The sequence below is a fragment of the Girardinichthys multiradiatus genome, chromosome 24, assembly GCF_021462225.1.
Source record: "Girardinichthys multiradiatus isolate DD_20200921_A chromosome 24, DD_fGirMul_XY1, whole genome shotgun sequence".
Classification (NCBI taxonomy): Eukaryota; Metazoa; Chordata; class Actinopteri; order Cyprinodontiformes; family Goodeidae; genus Girardinichthys; species Girardinichthys multiradiatus.
The window spans coordinates 18,985,524-19,006,286 of NC_061816.1; the positions used below are offsets into that span (position 1 = coordinate 18,985,524).

At 39.0% G+C, this 20,763-nt stretch overlaps 1 protein-coding gene across 1 annotated transcript; it reads right to left on the reverse strand.

Moving 5' to 3' along the window:
* Positions 1-7,504: 7,504 nt before the first annotated feature.
* wdr12 (WD repeat domain 12) lies at positions 7,505-15,048 on the reverse strand. The gene is made up of 13 exons (XM_047355600.1): positions 14,856-15,048; positions 14,443-14,537; positions 13,069-13,163; positions 12,857-12,963; positions 12,630-12,745; positions 12,399-12,553; positions 12,271-12,316; positions 11,966-12,051; positions 11,735-11,875; positions 11,218-11,323; positions 10,977-11,109; positions 8,020-8,092; positions 7,505-7,936 (listed from the first exon to the last, which is right to left on the reverse strand). The coding sequence occupies exons 1-13, from the start codon at positions 14,894-14,896 to the stop codon at positions 7,859-7,861; spliced, it is 1,272 nt and encodes a 423-aa protein (XP_047211556.1). The 5' UTR covers positions 14,897-15,048; the 3' UTR covers positions 7,505-7,858.
* Positions 15,049-20,763: the final 5,715 nt, after the last annotated feature.

Genomic DNA, 20,763 nt, shown 5'->3' on the forward strand with positions numbered 1-20,763 from the left:
AAATAGCCTACTGTTGTATAAAAAGACACTTCAACAAGCTAGAACAGCTTATTTCTCATCATTAATAGAAGAGAACAAGAATAATCCTAGGTTTCTCTTTAGTACAGTTGCTAAACTTACACAGAGTCATAGCACTGTTGAGCCATCCATTCCCTTAGCTCTCAGCAGTCATGACTTTATGGGATTCTTCCAAAATAAAATTGATTCTATTAAAAAGAAAATCTTTGACATACTCCTGAAGATGATTACTTCATCCTCAGCAAGTGAGACAACATTGGAAATAACTGCAGAACCTGATCTGTGTTTGGACTGTTTTGATCCTGTGGAACTTCCTGAGTTATCAGAAATATTAGCTTAATCTAAACCTTCAACTTGTATGTTAGACCCAATCCCAACAAAATCATTTAAGGAAGTGTTCCCTTTGATTATCAGCCCCATTTTAGATATGAGTAATTTATTCTTAGTAAATGGATATGTACCACAAGCTTTTAATGTAGCTGTAATTAAATCTTTGTTTAAGAAACCTTCGCTTGATTGAGATGACTTAATAAATTACAGACCTATATCCAATCTTCCATTCTTATCTAATATTCTTGAGAAGATAGTTGCTAATCAATGTGTGAGCATTTACACAGCAATGACCTGTTTGAAGAGTCTCAGTCAGGCTTCAGAGCTCATCATAGCACTGAAACAGCTCTGCTGAAAGGCACTAATGATATTCTTATGGCCTCAGATAATGGACTTGTGTCTGTACTGGTTCTGTTAGATCTCAGTGCTGCATTTGATACAGTCGACCATAACATTCTCTTAGAAAGACTGGAATATGCTTTAAGGATCAGGGGAACAGCGCTAGGCTGGTTTAAATCTTATCTGTCTGACAGATTCCAGTTTGTTCATGTAATTGATAAATCATCTTTAAACTCCAGGGTTAATTGTGGAGTACCACAGGGTTCAGTACTTGGGCCAATTCTCTTTACTATATATATGCTTCCAATAGGTCAAATTATCAGGCAGCATGGGATAAATTTTCACTGTTACGCTGATGATACTCAGCTTTACTTATCCATAAATCCTGATGAGCCCAACCAGTTAGACATACTACAAGCATGTCTTGAAGACATAAAAACTTGGATGACTTTACATTTTCTGCTTCTAAATTCAGACAAGACAGAAGTTGTCGTCTTTCACCAGAGTCTTTTGACCAGGACATGTCATTTAAATCCCATATTAAACAGGTTTCTCGGATTTCCTTCTTTCATGTCCGGAAAATTGCCAAAATTAGAAATATCCTGTCCAGGAGTGACGCTGAAAAACTAGTCCATGCATTTGTTACTTCAAGGCTGGACTATTGTAATTCATTACTATCAGGATGTCCACAAAATGCAGTTAAAAGCCTTCAGCTGATTCAAAATGCTGCAGCAAGAGTTCTGATGAAAATTAAAAAGAGTGATCATATTTCTCCTATTTTAGCTTCCCTTCATAGGCTCCCTGTTAAATCCAGAATAGAATTTAAAATTCTCCTCCTCACATATAAAGCTCTTAATGATCTAGCTCCATCATACATCAGAGATCTGATTGTTCCATACGTTCCTAACAGAGCACTTTGTTCTCAGACTGCAGGTTTACTGGTGGTTCCTAGAGTTTCTAGAAGTAGAATGGGAGGCAGATCCTTTAGTTATCAGGCTCCTCTCCTGTAGAACCAGCTCCCAGTTTTAGTCCGTGAGGCAGACACCCTGTCTACTTTTAAGGCTAGGCTTAAAACTTTCCTTTTTGATAAAGGTTATACACTGCTCCAAAAAATGAAGGGAACACTCAAATAACACATCCCAGATCTGAATGAATGAAATATTCTCATTCAATACTTTGTTCTGTACAAAGTTGAATGTGCTGACAACAAAATCACACAAACATCATCAATGGAAAGCAAATTTATTAACCAATGGAGGCCTGGTTTTGGAGTCACACACAAAATTAAAGTGGAAAAACACACTACAGGCTGATCCAACTTTGATGTAATGTCCTTAAAACAAGTCAAAATGAGGCTCAGTATTGTGTGTGACCTCCACGTGTCTGTATGACCTCCCTACGACACCTGGGCATGCTCCTGATGAGACGGCAGATGGTCTCCTGAGGGATCTCCTCCCAGACCTGGACTAAAGCATCTGCCAACTCCTGGACAGTCTGTGGTGCAACGTGACGTTGGTGGATGGAGCGAGACATGATGTCCCAGATGTGCTCAATCGGATTCAGGTCTGGGGAACGGGTGGGCCAGTCCATAGCTTCAATGTCTTCATCTTGCTGGAACTGCTGACACCCTCCAGCCACATGAGGTCTAGCATTGTCCTGCATTAGGAAGAACCCAGGGCCAACCGCACCAGCATATGGTCTTGCAAGGGGTCTGAGGATCTCATCTCGGTACCTAATGGCAGTCAGGATACCTGGGGCGAGCACATGGAGGGCCATGTGCCCCTCCAAAGAAATGCCACCCCACACCATTACTGACCCACTGGCAATCCGGTCATGCTAAAGGATGTTGCAGGCAGCAGATCGCTCTCCACGGTGTCTCCAGACATGTGACGTCTGTCACATGTGCTCAGTGTGAACCTGCTTTCATCTGTGAAGAGCACAGGGCGCCAGTGGCGAATTTGCCAATCCTGGTGTTCTCTTTCAAATGCCAAGCGTCCTGCACGGTGTTGAGCTGTGAGCACAACCCCCATTTGAGGACGTCGGGCCCTCATACCATCCTCATGGAGTCGGTTTCTAACCGTTTATGGCCTGCTTGAGGGTCATTTTGCAGGGCTCTGGCAGTGCTCCTTTTGTTCCTCATTGCACAAAGGTGGAGGTAGCGGTCCTGCTGCTGGGTTGTTGCCCTCCTACGGCCTCCTCCACGTCTCCTGGTGTACTGGCCTGTCTCCTGGTAGCGCCTCCAGGCTCTGGACACTACGCTGATAGACACAGCAAACCTTCTTGCCACAGCTCGCATTCATGTGCCATCCTGGATGAGCTGCACTACCTGAGCCACTTATGTAGGTTGTAAAGTCCGTCTCATGCTACCACGAGTGTGAAAGCACCACCAACATTCAAAAGTGACCAAAACATCAGCCAGAAAGCATAGGTACTGAGAAGTGGTCTGCGGTCCTCACCCGCAGAACCACTCCTTTATTGAGTGTGTCTTGCTAATCACCAAAGATTTCCCCCTGTTGTCTATTCCATTTGTACAACATGTGAAATTAATTGTCAATCAGTGTTGCTTCCTAAGTGGACAGTTTGATTTCACAGGAGTTTGATTTACTTGGTGTTATATTGTGTTGTTTAAGTGTTCCATTTATTTTTTTGAGCAGTGTAGTTAAAGTGGCTTAGGTTATCCCGAGCTATCTTCCTTATTTATTTTTTTTTTTTTTTAAGATATTTTTTCAGCACTACTGGCCTTTATTTTTCCATTTTTTGACAGTAGGTAGACAGGAAAGAGGGGTAGAGAGAGGGGGAGACATTCGGTAAATGTCGCCCTGTCCGGGACTCAAACCCGGGACAGCTGCCATTCGAGGACTGTAGCCTCTGTACAGGTCCTTCTCAAAATATTAGCATATTGTGATAAAGTTCATTATTTTCCATAATGTCATGATGAAAATTTAACATTCATATATTTTAGATTCATTGCACACTAACTAAAATATTTCAGGTCTTTTATTGTCTTAATACGGATGATTTTGGCATACAGCTCATGAAAACCCAAAATTCCTATCTCACAAAATTAGCATATTTCATCCGACCAATAAAAGAAAAGTGTTTTTAATACAAAAAACGTCAACCTTCAAATAATCATGTACAGTTATGCACTCAATACTTGGTCGGGAATCTTTTTGCAGAAATGACTGCTTCAATGCGGCGTGGCATGGAGGCAATCAGCCTGTGGCACTGCTGAGGTCTTATGGAGGCCCAGGATGCTTCGATAGCGGCCTTTAGCTCATCCAGAGTGTTGGGTCTTGAGTCTCTCAACGTTCTCTTCACTATATCCCACAGATTCTCTATGGGGTTCAGGTCAGGAGAGTTGGCAGGCCAATTGAGCAAAGTGATACCATGGTCAGTAAACCATTTACCAGTGGTTTTGGCACTGTGAGCAGGTGCCAGGTCGTGCTGAAAAATGAAATCTTCATCTCCATAAAGCTTTTCAGCAGATGGAAGCATGAAGTGCTCCAAAATCTCCTGATAGCTAGCTGCATTGACCCTGCCCTTGATAAAACACAGTGGACCAACACTAGCAGCTGACACGGCACCCCAGACCATCACTGACTGTGGGTACTTGACACTGGACTTCTGGCATTTTGGCATTTCCTTCTCCCCAGTCTTCCTCCAGACTCTGGCACCTTGATTTCCGAATGACATGCAGAATTTGCTTTCATCTGAAAAAAGTACTTTGGACCACTGAGCAACAGTCCAGTGCTGCTTCTCTGTAGCCCAGGTCAGGCGCTTCTGCCGCTGTTTCTGGTTCAAAAGTGGCTTGACCTGGGGAATGCGGCACCTGTAGCCCATTTCCTGCACACGCCTGTGCACGGTGGCTCTGGATGTTTCTACTCCAGACTCAGTCCACTGCTTCCGCAGGTCCCCCAAGGTCTGGAATCGGCCCTTCTCCACAATCTTCCTCAGGGTCCGGTCACCTCTTCTCGTTGTGCAGCGTTTTCTGCCACACTTTTTCCTTCCCACAGACTTCCCACTGAGGTGCCTTGATACAGCACTCTGGGAACAGCCTATTCGTTCAGAAATTTCTTTCTGTGTCTTACCCTCTTGCTTGAGGGTGTCAATAGTGGCCTTCTGGACAGCAGTCAGGTCGGCAGTCTTACCCATGATTGGGGTTTTGAGTGATGAACCAGGCTGGGAGTTTTAAAGGCCTCAGGAATCTTTTGCAGGTGTTTAGAGTTAACTCGTTGATTCAGATGATTAGGTTCATAGCTCGTTTAGAGACCCTTTTAATGATATGCTAATTTTGTGAGATAGGAATTTTGGGTTTTCATGAGCTGTATGCCAAAATCATCCGTATTAAGACAATATAAGACCTGAAATATTTCAGTTAGTGTGCAATGAATCTAAAATATATGAATATTAAATTTTCATCATGACATTATGGAAAATAATTAACTTTATCACAATATGCTAATATTTTGAGAATGACCTGTATATGGTTGTGCGCTTTTGCCCCTACACCACCAGCGCCACTCTTCCTTATTTTTTACCTCCATCTTCTTCCCTCCCTGTTGGATGGAGTAAGGGGGAGTCAGGTTTAGCCTAAACCGGCTCAGTTATGGTTGAGGTGCAAACACACCCTCCATTTCTGCTACCTGTATGACCCCCTCTCTTTTCCAACGGTTATAATCAATCTGACAGAGAGAGGTATCCCAATCGTTGTGGTTTTTAGTATAACAATGGCAATCAGTGGGCTCTAGATGGACAAACTGTCTACTTTTAAGGTTAAACTTAAAACTTTCCTTTTTGATAAAGCTTATAGTTAGATTGGCTTATATTATCCTGAGCTATCTCTGTAGTTATGCTGCTATAGGCTTAGGCTGCTGGAGGACATAATGACCACTTTCACCCTCTTCACTACATTCTCACACTACTCTCCAATTTTGCATTATTTGCTGTTATTTCAGTTTTTAACTTTGTTTTCTCTCTTTTCTCTTCCTAGAAGCTACACCTGGCCTGGCTCTGTGTCTACCTGTGACACGTTTCTGGAGAGGGGCATCGTCCAAGCTTCTGCTGGCAACAACTTAATGCTCACCCTCTACCAATGACCCACATGGCCCTGTCTTTTAGTGTTTAACCCTTTCTCTCTCCTAGACATGGCAATTGACTGAGCTTTTACTGTGACTAACTCTATGTGCTCTCTTTCAGACTCTAACCTTGAAAACTAGCTCAGAGTTTATCTGTTCTTTCTCTCTAGATGAAACGACTAAAGGAGCTACATCCATTAACATTCACTTTTCCTTCCCATAGAAAGGACTCCTGGATCAGTGCTTCTTTGTTCTCTTTGTCTCTCTGCTCTGTTCTCTCAAACCCCCAGTCGGTCGTGGCAGATGGCCACTCACACTGAGCCTGGTTCTGTTGGAAGGGAGTTAAAAGGGAGTTTTTCCTCTCTACTGTCGCTACATGCATGCTCAGTATGAGGGATTGCTGCAAAGTCAACGCCAGTGACTGTCCACTGTCTCTACATGCTCATCTGGGAGGAGGGAATGCTGCAAGTCACTGACTGGATGCAATCTGCTGGGTTTCCTTAGATAGAAAAACTTTTTATCCAATTTGAATAAATAACTGAATTTGACTGCACTGTTCAATGATTAGGATTTATTAGAATGTATGTACCTGACTGTTGTGAAGTGCCTTGAGACAATGTGTTGTGAATTGGCACTATATAAATAAACTGAATTGAATGCTGTGTGTAGGAGAACCCAAACACTGCACATTGTCCAGAACACTGTAACACATGGAGGTGGCATCATAGAGTTTGCCTCGTCCTGCTAAGTAGTGAAATAACTGATTATCTCCATTTTGTGGAAAGCTGAGCTCAGTTTCACTAACCACACCCAGGCCTAAATACTGCCAGACCAATAGAATCAAGACAATTCTTACTTTTCTAAGGGTTTGGGACTGTTAATCCACTGTTAGAGCCATTATCTAAAACTATAGAAAACCTTGAACAGTGAGGAACCTTCCCACGAGTTGCCAGTCTATCAAAATTGTGCTTTAATGATCCATCCAGGAGGCCACAAAAAACACCAAAACAACATCTAATGCACTGCGAGCTTCACTTGCCTTGGTTAAGGTCAGTGTTCATGATTCAACAACTAGAAAGAGACTGGACAAAAATGAGCTCCATGAGAGAGCTCCGAGGCAAAAAGCATTGCTGACCAACACAAAGGTCCTTCTCAGAAAGTGACAGACCAGAATTAAACTTTTTTGACTTAATGCATGATGAGAGGACCCAGTTGAGGTGGTTCGGGCATCTATACCAGATTCCTCCTGGACGCCTACCTTGGGAGGTTTCCAGGCACGTCCCACAAGGGGGAGGCCTAGGGGACAGCCCAGGACACGTTGGTGGGACTATATCCCTCGGCTGGCCTGGGAACACCTTGGGTTCCCCCCGGAGGAGCTGGAGGAGGTATCTGGGGAGAGGGAAGTTTGGGCGTCTCTGATTCTGCTGCTCCCGCAACCCGGTTCCAGATAAAGTGGAAGACGACGAGTACGAGAACGAGGCTTAATGCAAAACGCCCTGCAGAGGTAAACTAACTCTGTACATGATCCTGAACACACCATCCCCACAATAGGATTCTGGTGGTAGCATCATGGTTTGAGGATGACACCTTTCAATCCAATCTTACCGATTTTGAGTTTTTTTGCAAAGAAAAATTGTCAGAAAGTTGGGCGAAGCAGTTCCAAGTACAACACATGCAGTTGAAATGGCAACAAAAGATACAAAGTCTTTACTAAGAGGACTTAATACAAATGCATGCCACATTTTTCAAGTTTTTATTGGTAAAAAAAAACTACTTTTCGTTCCTTTTTTTTTTGCATGTGGACAACACTTGCACACAACTTTAGTTCAGTGGTGTTTTGTAGAATCTGGGTCCTTAGAGTAATTAAAGTTGGTTCAACACCTTTCCATCGCACTCAAATAAAATTCAAGATGCATTTTTGAAGAGAAAATTAATTTATACTCTGCTCGGGTAACAGGGAAACAATGAAGTCACAGGAAATTCTGAGTAAAACAACCAAAATCCAAAAGAACAAAGCAGGAAAAGATTTGTCCAGGACTGAGTTCACGTGCTTTGCATTACAATCCGGGGGCCTGGGTCACTACAGTCTGTACCTACGCCCCTGCATCTGTCTGAGCAGCTGAGTATCTGTAGGAGTAGAGCTTGTTGTCGGCACCACCGCTCAACATGAGCTGAAAAACAAACACACAGGCACTGAAATTAGGTTTTCATCCAGGTAATGGGAGCTGTTGAGATATCTAATGGTTTATCTTACCCCACTGTCTGTCCAGTCCACACAAAACACTTTGTCCTCATGAGCTGCCAGGTCATACAATGGAGCCTTGCAGCTGTAACAAGCAGTTAAGAGAATGAAGCAACACACTGAAAAGGCACAAGCTCCAGTGCAGCCTGAATAAATGACCTGTAAGGTTATGCTGACAAAGCCAGGAAGCCTGCTCCAAACAGAGCCATTACAAGATGAGTGTTTGCTCCCAAATGGTTGCAGTATACAGGATGTCCTGCTCCTTGTGTCTGCAGAAGTGACCTGATTTATACTGGAGCAGCATGAATACTGAACATCCATTCAAGTTCATTAGTTACTCAATCTCAAATCCAAAGCACGGTCACATAAAAGTAGGATGCCAAACTGTCCTGCTGGTTTTAAATGTGAAACAACATTTACATACTTTGATAAAACTGACAGCCTTATTCACCCTGGAATATTTTGTAGAATATGTTAGTTTCAGTCAGGAAGCAAAATATATACTTTAGGATGCAATGGATGCATTTCCACCAGCAATAAACATTTTACATTCACTTATATGGGCTTGAACATAATTCATTTTGGGCTTTTAATTAATTTGAACCAGTCTCTCAGGATGAATGACTAGGCAACAAATAACTGTAATGGATTTTAAAAACAAGCATTTCTTGCACGTTTGAATATATTGGGGATTTGCTCTAATCCACACAAGATCAAAAATCACACATATAGGCTAAAATAAGTTCATACATCAGCTCACATTGAGCTGATGTCAACTTCTGAACAGAACTGCAGCTTCTCTTTTTAGGCATATCTGTATATAGAAAATAATTGGTACTGATCTGACAAAGCGAGCAATCAACAATGAGCACTGATAAGGTGAATGTTATTAGAACCGCTGTAACCATGGCAATAATGTCAGTGCTGCACATGCTGTAGCTTTGGCAAAAATGAAAATAAAGAAAATAAAAAGGGAATAATTTCTTTTTTATTTCTGTAGTTTTATTTAGCTTAATCTTTCATAAAAGTCACATTTTCCAGGTTGTACAATTTCCAGTGCCATTCACTCCCATTAAAAATGCATTTTTATAATTCACTACCAATGCAAAATAAATAAATAAAAAAATTTTAAAAATGTGGATCAATATTGCCCTGCTCCACTCAACCCAAAATTTCATATTTGCATAAATGGGGGAGATTTTAATCGTCAAAACTGGCATTTAGTGAGACACATGATTATTTGTTATGGCATTCATACAAAGAAATAGGAAAAAAAGTATTTATTTGGAAGTCTAAAAGCTTTGCCTCTCATAACGTCTGATTTAACTCAAACAATAAAGGTGTTTCCCCCCAGGCCCTAAAAACAGCAATTATCAAACCTCTATTGAAAAGGAGCAACTTGGACAAGCTGCTACTACAGAACTACAGGCCTATTTCAAACCTCCCCTTCATCAATAAAATTATTGAAAAAGCTGTGTTTCAACAGTTAAACAACTTCCTAACAACGACCAACCGTTTCGATGTCTTCCAGTCAGGCTTCCTGCTCACCACAGTACAGAGACTGCTCTTGTCAAGGTGTTCAATGACATCCGTATAAATGCAGATTGTGGAAGAACCACAGTGCTGGTATTATTGGACCTTAGTGCAGCATTCGACACTGTTGATCACTCTATTTTATTAGAGCGCCTGGAAAACTGGGTCGGCCTTTCTGGTACAGCACTCAACTGGTTTAAATCCTACTTGAAGGACAGGGATTTTTTTGTGTCAGTAAGTAACTTTACATCAGAGAGCACAAAAATCACATGTGGCGTTCCCCAAGTGTCCATCTTAGGGCCCCTCATATTCAATATCTACATGCTTCCCCTAACTCAGATTATAATAAACAACAACATAAATTATCATAACTATGCAGACGACACACAGCTATACGTGACGATGTCACCAGGTGACTATAAACCCATTCAAGCGCTGGGTAAATGCTTAGAAGAAATCAATGCATGGATGTACAACACAGCTTCAGTTAATACAACTAGAAACCACCAATCAGGCTGGATACCTGGGTGTAGTGATGGACTCAGACCTGAACCTTCAGAGGCACATAAAGATAGTAACAAGGTCAGCCTTCTATCACCTAAAGAACATCTCCAGGATTAAAGGTCTAATGTCTCAGCAGGACCTTGAAAATCTAATTAATGCGTTGATCCAGAACGCTGCTGCCCGCGTCCTCACTAGAACTTAGAAAGTGGAGCACATCAACCCGGTTCTAAAGTCCCTACACTGGCTCCCTGTAGCTCAGAGAATAGACTTTAAAATACTTCTGTTCGTCTATTAGTCACTGAATGGCTTAGCAACAAAATATATTACAGACTTATTGCTGGCTCAAATCTACTCTGCATACCCAGAACCAGAACCAAACATGGAGAAGCAGCTTTCAGTTCGTATGATCCACTAATCTGGAAAAAACTCCCAGAAAACTGTAAAAATGCTGAAACCCTAAGTTGCTTCAAATAAAGATTAAAAACCTATTTTTAGAGTGGCCTTTGAATGTGTTATCTAAACATTATTAGTTAAGTTTTCAGTCCAACTTTCCTTTCATTTACTGATCGATCCTTTTATCATACATTTTTTTATTTGTTATCTTTTTTAAATCGTCTTATCATTTTAATTATTCATTTTTATGCTCTTTAATTATTTGTGTTAGTTAATTATTTAATTACCTTTATGTCACTGTAAAGTACTTTTCCTATAATGTCTCCTTCATGTACAGCACTTTGAATTGTCTTGCTACTGAAATGTGCTGTATTAATAAACTTGCCTTGCCTTAAAAACAGCAGTTTTGTGCACAAGGGACACAACTGAAGCAATTTGGTTATAAACGACCCCCAAAGAGAAAAAACATTAATTTAAGAAATCTTCATTTTGAACAAGTTTCACAATGACAACAAAAAGTCAATTTCATCTTTACAGACCTTCTGGTGTCCCAGAGTTTGACCAGATTGTCCAGAGAACCGGAGACAAGCTGATGCTCATGAGAAGGTGCCCACTTGACCGCCGTGACCCAGCCAGTGTGGGAGGTCAGAGACAACAGAACCAGCGCGCCGTCTGGTGAGGTCAGCAGCAGTAGAAATTACACAAGGAATTAGGAAAGGAGAGGAATTTTAAGAGCAGACCTGTTTTTGAACCAATCTGGTCATTGAAGCCCAGCGGTACCTTTGGTGCGAGGATCCCAGAGTCTGATGTGTCTATCAGTGCTGCCTGAGGCCAGCCGTCGACACAGTGGGGAGTAGGAAATACAGTTGAACACTTTACTGCCCGTCTGTGGAAAAACAAAAACAGAATGCCTTGTAGGAACTGCTCTCAGATTAACAATCTATATTTGCCGCTAGTGTTATTTCTCACATCCATGCACATGACATGAAAGCATGTATCAAAACGCTAATCTGAGCCATGAAAAAATATAAAGTAAAAAAAAAATGTACTGCCATGTTTCGATATGAAAATATAGTATGACAGCTTTAATAAAGTGTATTTGTGTTCTAGTAAATAATTAGCCATATGATGATGACCTTACAAAGAACCATGACAACCACTCTGACTTTCTATAAACTCTTAATTAAATAAATGAAAAGGAATGTTGCTTTAATTCGTTACGCCTTTGTAGAAAAAATGCCTTGATTACAGAGACACAATAAACAATCCATCATGTTACTCCTCCTGCTCTCTTTACCAACATGGTCTTCATGACTCCAGCTTCCACATCCCACACTCGGATGGAGTGATCCCAGGATGCACTGCAGACTTCTTCACTGTCGCACCACAGGACGGAGGACACTGCCTCGTTGTGTCCAGACAATGTCATCAAGGGAGTCTGTGTCCGCAAGACGAAAATATGAGTCTGACTTTATTAAAAGCTAGCAGTGATCATTTAAAACTCTTACTGGTACGTCTCTGTGCTCACCCTAGTCAGGCCGAGTTGCTGGGTCTTCTGTTTCTTCCTGGGTCTGTCAGCAGGCTCCTCTACCTCATCCGCCTCATCTGTGGGCACTGGATGCACAACAAGACAGCAAAGTATCAAGCTGATGATCATCCTTTACATAAGCCTTTAATTTTTAGGTGTTGATGGAATCAGTTGTGTCCAGCTCTCATTTATTTATCCTTTTTTTTCTTTCCATTTTCACATTTGTTATGTTATAATCACTGGTATAAAGGTGTTTTTTATCTCCTAGTGCGTATTTGTTAGATATATTTACTCGCTGCACCTACCTGCAGACCAGATCTTCAACATTTTGTCCCAAGAGCCGCTGCAGAACTAAAAAGGGTTGGACAAAAATATTTTGTGCCCGATTAATCAATTGGTATCTTTTTTTAGCCTTAAACACTTAAACATTTACCTTAGAACCTGTAGGGTCTGTGGAAATAGCGTCAACACTTCCTGTGTGTCCACGACAACAGTGTCTGGCTTTCAGCTTGTTCCTCTCAGAGTTCCACTCCCACAGCAGCACAGTTTGGTCCAGAGAGGCCGTCAGGAGCAGAGACGTCAGGCCGTCTAAGTAGAAAACACCTCCTGAAGTAAACTCGGTTTATCGTTTACCAACAGGGTTGTAAAGTTCTGGCCAGCTCACCTCTTTTGACCCAGGCAACATCCTTCACAACATCTGAATGTCCAGCCACTGTCATCACTGCCTTGCCCTCCAGTGACCATATCCTGGCTGTCTTGTCATAAGACCCTGTTAAGATCCTGTAAAAGACGTCAATGCAGCAAAATCTGAATTTAAATAAAATGAAACACTGATGTTTTCCAAAGCAAAGCAGAACCATTTTCCCCTTGATGTGTTAATTGTTATCTTACCACTCACTGTCTCCATCCACAGAGCTAATCCAGTCATCGTGCATCATACACTCCTCCGGCTCCGGCGCAGTGATCCGGTGCACATATTCTAGCTCCACTACGTCTTCCTGAGACAAAGCCAGAAATACTCACGAGTAAGATCCCCAGCACACTTGCTTTCTGTGTATTTATATTGCAGGAGACAGAGTAAAAGGCACGACAGCTGGTCATACCGTTGATATTCCCTCTGTCTCCATGTGAGTGGCCAGCTGTGTTCGCAGAAACTGACCCCTGACCAGGAAGTCAAACTCCACTCTACTGTGAGATGCTGCAAGAACAAACAAAATCTTTAATAACTGAATTAGATGTAGTGTTTGTTCAGAGCTAATATCCTGAATTTATAGCTGCCTGATTTTTAAGAGCATGTCAGGAAGCACATTTTCCCCTTATTTCAGCGAGGAAACAGCACCTCCAGATACTGCTAGTAATAACTGGTCATATTGCTAAATCTTTGAGGGATCCTGCAAAAGTGCATCTTTTTTTTTTCCCTTGCAGGGCTCAGTAAGAAAGGTTACTAAATTGACACAGAGTTTATTATGTTTCACAGTGATGCAAACACGTATTTTTATCTTCAAACATCCCTTGCTCATACTTGATTTCTAACATCAAACGAAAAAAACAAAGTTATGAAATCACAAAACATCCACAAAATTGGTCACAAAATGTCTAAAGCTTTACATATAGGGCAAATCCCCTTTGGTAACAAAAAAACATAAGATCTAGCAAAAATCAATGCTGGATCTCATTAATCTTTTGTGGGATCTCACAAAAGTAACTTTGGATATCCCAAACAGTAACTTGGCATCCTGCAACAGCAACTGAGAACCTTGCAACACTTTTGTAGAACTTCACAAAAATTTAGGCAGGTTTTCCCAAAACGTAACTTAGAATCCCATTGATGTAACTTGAGATGTTACAGAACTAACTCCCAACAGTTTTGCAGGATCTCAGAAAACTTTTGAGGGATCCCTGAACATGTAAAGTGGAATCTCAGCAACTTTTGTGGGACTCCGCGCAAGTAATCTGGGATCTCGCAAAAATTATTTGGGATCTTACAAAAATAACTTTGGATGTTACAATTGTTACTTGTCATCTCATAAATTTGTTTAGGGATCTTGCAAAAGCTATCTTGCGAAGCTTTCCCAGCATGCTGCAAAAGTAATTTGTGGTCCCACCAAAGTAACTCTGAATCTCCTAAAACTTATATGATCTGACAAAAAACAACTCAGGATCTCACAAAACATTTCCAGGATTTCATTCTGGAGATTTGGAATCTCACAAATGTAACTCTGGATTTGTTATTCAGCATGTTGCAAAACCTTTCTGGGATCTTTCAAAATGGACTTGGGATCTCACAACAATAACAAGAATCCTGACTTTATTTATGACAATGGGATGAATAATCTTTACATTATTAGATATGTGCCATGTTTGTTGTTTAATAACGCCTACGTTAATGGTGGCAAAATTGTATCTCCAGCATCATTACTTTAAAGAAGCAAGATATGTTTGTGTTTTCTGGCAGCAGCAGCAGAATGTGAGCTCACCATGCTTCGCCTCCAGTAGCTTGTTAATAACGTTGCTGAGGTCCTGGACTTCCGAGGCAGCTGGGATGGAGAACGGGACGTCATCTACAACATACCTATACACACACAGAGAAAGACGACCACCAGCCTGTTTTAGAGGCTATGAAATTAAAGGTACGAGCATTGATCTTCATATCCGTTTGTAGCTTAAGCTGATATTTAAAAATGACAGCGGCTCGTCCTAACTTTACGTTTATTAGAATTACTAAAAAGCTAAAAACATGGTCGCCATGTACCTGGGCAGTAAATTAACTATAGTGCTGAAAAGCAAAGATTAAATGGATCAAAAATGATGCCATCACATAGTTTGGCTTCACTAACTAGCAGCTCAGTTAGCTTAAGTGCTATTACTGCGTCTCACTGTTTAGTCTTACCTTTGGTCTTCCGTGAAGAACCTCGCCTGTAACTGCGACATTTTAGATCTTTTAAAAAATATATGAGTTTCAGATATCAGCAAACAGACATACAATTCAGCTCCACTTCATAACACATCCAACTCCCATGCAAGATCGCCATGTGGTGTGTGGGAAGACTCTCAAGTCGAAAACAGATCGAGTCCGTCGACGCTTTGGTTCTTGGATCGTCTATTCATGACTGGTTGCTGACAGATGCCCCATGTGCGCATGAGCGTCCGAAGCCTACTCCAACGCCAACGCCATTTTGTGAGTGGCATTTTTCCGACATTTCTGTTCCGCGAGTTTTAAGGGAAGCTATGTGTAGGACATTAGCAGCACAAGGCTCTTCTGTTTCACATTAAATAGAAAAAGAAATAAAGTATGACTTCGAAAAACACCCCAATAGATTTTATTTGAATGTTTCAAATAAAGTCCACCAGTCCCATAAAAGAGCTAAAAATGTGCCTGTGCGCAAGGCGGCCTACAAATCGGTCTCACATCAGTTCTATCAGGAGAAATGGGTCAAAATTCCAGTAAACTATTGAGAGAACCTTGTGGAAGGGAACCTAAAACATTTTATCTAAATCATAGAGATTAAAGGCAGTTCTATGTAATACTAAGGCAATATACAGGTCCTTCTCAAAATATTAGCATATTGTGATAAAGTTCATTATTTTCCATAATGTCATGATGAAAATTTAACATTCATATATTTTAGATTCATTTCACACTAACTGAAATATTTCAGGTCTTTTATTGTCTTAATACGGATGATTTTGGCATACAGCTCATGAAAACCCAAAATTCCTATCTCACAAAATTAGCATATCATTAAAAGGGTCTCTTCTTCTTCTTCTTGTTGGTGTTATTGGCGGTTGGCAACAAACGTTTAGTACCATTACCGCCACTTACTGGTATGGAGTGTGGTTCGTGTCGGTCTATCTATTTATATATATATATTTAATTCTACAAATTAAATAAATTAATATATCTTACCTATATGTATATATACAAATAGACATACTTACACATTACATTGTATTCTACCCTTCTATATCCTCCATACTTTCACAATTTTATCTACTATGATCAAATTCTATGAAATAATTTTGTTTTCTTTAAAAAACAAATCACTATTTGTATATGTTTACTCCCTAAATTCTTCCTCAAAATATCTAATAAATTAACCTTTTCCTTAATACCTTCAAACTCTCTTCTCATATATCTTCTTTCTCTTTTATATTTATGACATTCTAATATAACATGTTCTATTGTTTCATATTTTCCACAGTAATCACATTTACCAGTATCATGCTTTTGAATTTTAAAAAGTGTATAACTAAGTCGTGTATGCCCAAATCTCAACCTTGTTATCACTCTTTCCTCCTTTCTATTTCGTCTTCCATTTCTTCTTTCTCCTACTATCTTCTGAATTTTATAAAACCATCTTCCTGTTTTTCCTTCATCCCACCTTTTTTTCCATTTTTCCATCAGCTTTCCTTTAACAATACTCTTTCCCTCAGATTTACTTGTTTTAACTATAAAACTAATAGGATTTTGAATTATCCTCTTTGCTATTTTATTTGCCCTCTCGTTTCCTTCTACTCCAATATGTGCTGGAACCCACACAAATATAACTATCAAGCCCATTTTTTGTATTCCGTATAATGTATGAAATATTTCTAATAAAATGTCCATCCTACTATCTGATTGATTATATTTTAAACTTAATAATGCAGAGCTTGAATCTGAGCAAATGACTGTTTTTTAATGGTTTTATGTCTTCTACCTATTGTAAAGCTAATAATATAGCCAATATTTCTCCTGTGTATACTGATAAGCTGTCTGTAATTCGTTTTCCTATTTTTAGATTGAATTCTGGTACTACAAAAGCTATTCCTACTTTTCCATTTATTTTTGATGCATCTGTATATATTTGAATATATCTTTTATATACTTTACTTGCTCTAATTCTTGGTTATATAATTTAAATTTTATTTCCTTGTTTATTTTTTTCTGATTAAATATCATTACTTTGGTTTTTTCAACTGAAAACTTAAATCCCCATTGTAACGCCCATTTCTCTATTTCAATAATAACCTCTTGTAATTTCTTTACAATGAAATCTACATTTCTTCCTCTTTTCCAAACAGCTCCATCGTCTGCAAAAAGTGAACATCCCATTACTTTTCCAATATCTTTAAATACATCATTTATCATAATTGAAAACAATAACGGACTTATAATACTCCCCTGTGGAGTTCCATTTTCTACTATATATTTTCCTGAGATCACTTCCCCAATTCTAACTTGTATTTTCCTATTTGTTAAAAAGTCTTTGATCCATTTAAATATTTTCCCTTTAATGCCCAGTATTTGTAATTTAATTAATAATCCTTCCACCCACATCATATCATATGCTTTTTCTATATCAAAAAATACAGCCACTACACTTTCTTTATTTACCTGTGCTCTTCTAATTTCATGCTCTAAGCAAAGCATTGGATCATTAGTACTCCTCCCTTTTCTAAAACCACTTTGATACTTTGACATATATCCTTTATTATTTAAATAATATACTAGTCTACTATTAATCATTTTTTCCATTATTTTACATAGATTTGATGTTAAGGCTATTGATCTATAATTTCCTGGATTTGATTGATCTTTTCCTGGTTTAGCTATTGGTACTATAATTGATTCCTTCCAGCTCAGTGGTCATTTTCCCTCCTCCCATATTTTATTATATAATTGTAATATTATATCTTTCGATTTTCCACCAAGTTGCCTTATCATTCTGTACCAAATTTGATCTTTACCTGGTACTGTATTTTTTGTCTTCCTAAGTGCATAATTTAATTCAGCTTTTGTAAATTCAACATTTAACAGATTATTTGTTTCTTCAACACTCTGTAATACATCTTTATATATAAGTTTTGTATTTTCTCTTCCTTTTCTTCCCTCTTCACTAATATTATTTGAACTGTTAATTTTACTAAATATTCTTGCCAATATTTCAACTTTATCTTCATCTTTTACTATATTTATATTATTTATTTTTAATATAGGATATTCAAACTCTCTCTTTATGCCATTCATTCTTTTAATTATTTTCCAAATTTTTTCTATTTTTGTTTCTTTCCCTATTGTGCTACAGAAATTTCTCCAATATTCTCTTTTTGCCTTCTTAATAGTTCTCCTTACTATTGCTTGCTTTCTTTTATAATCAATTAAATTCTTATAAATTGGATTTCCTTTTAGTACCTTAAATGCTTTATTTCTTAACTTTCTTGCTTCTTTACATTCATTTGTCCACCATGGTACCATTTTCTTATTACTTTTACACCCTACTTTCTTTATAGAATTATCTGCTGCTTCCATGATTACCTTACAAATTTTTAAATTTTCATCATTTATATCCATTCTCATATCTACTTTCTCTAAGTTTATTTAACTCAAGTATCTAAATTTAGTCCGGTCTGCCTTATTAAAATTTAGTTTTTTATTGACATTTATATTCTTATTATTTAAAGTTAATCCTACTCTTATTGTAATGAGATAATGATCACTACCTGTAGTTGATTTTTTATCAATGCCCCACTCACAACTACCAGCTAAACCATTTGAAACCATTGTTAAATCAATAACTGATTCTATCCCTGTTCTTAAATTGATTCTTGTTCCCCTCCCATCATTAATACATACTAGATTTTTTATTTCCATTAATTCTTCTATAACTTGTCCATTTTTATCATTACAATTACCCCACAATGTACTATTTGCATTAAAATCTCCACACCAAATTACTTTCCCTTCCAAATATTCATTTAACTCCTCCATTATTTCAATTGACAATGTTTTACATGGATTATAAAAATTTATTATTTTAAATTTACCTTCTTGTTCCCATATCTCAATTACTATATATTCATGTTCTTTCCCTTTCCCTAATACCTGATATTGTATACCTTGCTTAATAAATATTCCACATCCTCCTCCACTTCTCTCCTGTCGATCTCTTCTTACACTATCATATCCTTTTATCACAAAATCCAATGTTGTTTTTAACCATGTTTCCTGAACACAAATAATTTCTGGTTGTTCTTCAAGACTATCAATATAACCTTTAAGTTCTTGTCCGTTAGCGATTAAACTTCTTGCATTCCATTGCAATATTAACATGTACTTTCACCAGATGTTCCTTGTCTCCCATCTACCTCCAACGTTTTATTTATGTTCTCCCACGATCCCTCCTTAAACCCCAAAAACTTTTCAGCTCCTCTCACTATTATTTTAATCTTCTCAGTTTTATGCTTGGCTTGGTCAGTACAGTTGATAACATATGCTACGAATAATATTAGTTTTTCTACTGATATTGTAACATTTTCTTTGCTTTGCTGTGGAATTTGATTTGCTATTTGTTCAATCTTTCTTGTTTTCTGTTCCTTCACATTTTTAACTGCTTCTGCATAGCTTATGTTTTTAGTCATTTTAATCTGTATGATTTCTTTTGCCTTCTTCCTTACTTCACATCCTCCATACGTAACTCTATGTTGCCCTCCACAGTTACAACATTTTTCTTGTACTTCTTTACATTCTTCTAACTTGTGATCTTCACCACATTTTGGACATCTCTGCTTCCCTTTACAAACTGCTGCTATGTGTCCATACCTTTGATATTTGAAACAACGAAGTGGTGGAGGGATATAAGGTCTAACCTGAAAGCTAAGATAACCTATTTTGATGTTTTGTGGCAACTCTTTTTTGTCAAATTCAATGAAGATTGACATACTTCCTACTTTTTCTCCATTTATTGTTTTTGACAATCTCTTCAAGTTATTCACTTTTGCACCAATAATACTTCTCTTAATTTGATCAAGATCTTCATCTAGAGGGATCCCATAAATCACTCCTCTAATTTTTTTATTTTCTCCCATGATTTTTTTCTCCAACACCGTTTTCTTGCAGATATTATCCACCTTTAAAGCCTTGTTCTTTTGTTCTTCATTTTTACAAACTACCAATAAGTTTCCATCTCTCAAAATCTTTACCATTTCAACATCTCCAATTTTCTTTTTTATCTCTCTTGACACCACAATGGGGCTGATGTTATCCAGTTCTTCCTCGTTCTTAAGTTTCAATATTATTTTAAATTCCTCCTTCATAACTTTCCTCCTAACTATCCTTTCTTCTTCTGAACTGCTTCTTTCCAATTCTCGCTTGCTACCTTGAATATCACCAATTCCCTTTCCTTCATCTATTTTACTTCTCCCACGTCCTTTCCCTCTTCCTCTCTCAGCTGGCGTGCACCCTTCAAAATCCATGTCTTCCTCATTTCCTGTCTCCATTTCCAACCGAACCATTCACATACCAGTTTATGCCCAAATCCACCTTTTCCGAATCCGATATATTTCTATTTTTGTTTTTCCCGCGCCGCACCAAAACTGTTCTTCGAAGTAGTCTCACCACCGACAACCTCTCTCATCTGCCGTCGTTGGCTCCAAAAAGGGTCTCTAAACGAGCTATGAACCTAATCATCTGAATCAACGAGTTAACTCTAAACACCTGCAAAAGATTCCTGAGGCCTTTAAAACTCCCAGCCTGGTTCATCACTCAAAACCCCAATCATGGGTAAGACTGCCGACCTGACTGCTGTCCAGAAGGCCACTATTGACACCCTCAAGCAAGAGGGTAAGACACAGAAAGAAATTTCTGAATGAATAGGCTGTTCCCAGAGTGCTGTATCAAGGCACCTCAGTGGGAAGTCTGTGGGAAGGAAAAAGTGTGGCAGAAAACGCTGCACAACGAGAAGAGGTGACCGAACCCTGAGGAAGATTGTGGAGAAGGGCCGATTCCAGACCTTGGAGGACCTGCGGAAGCAGTGGAC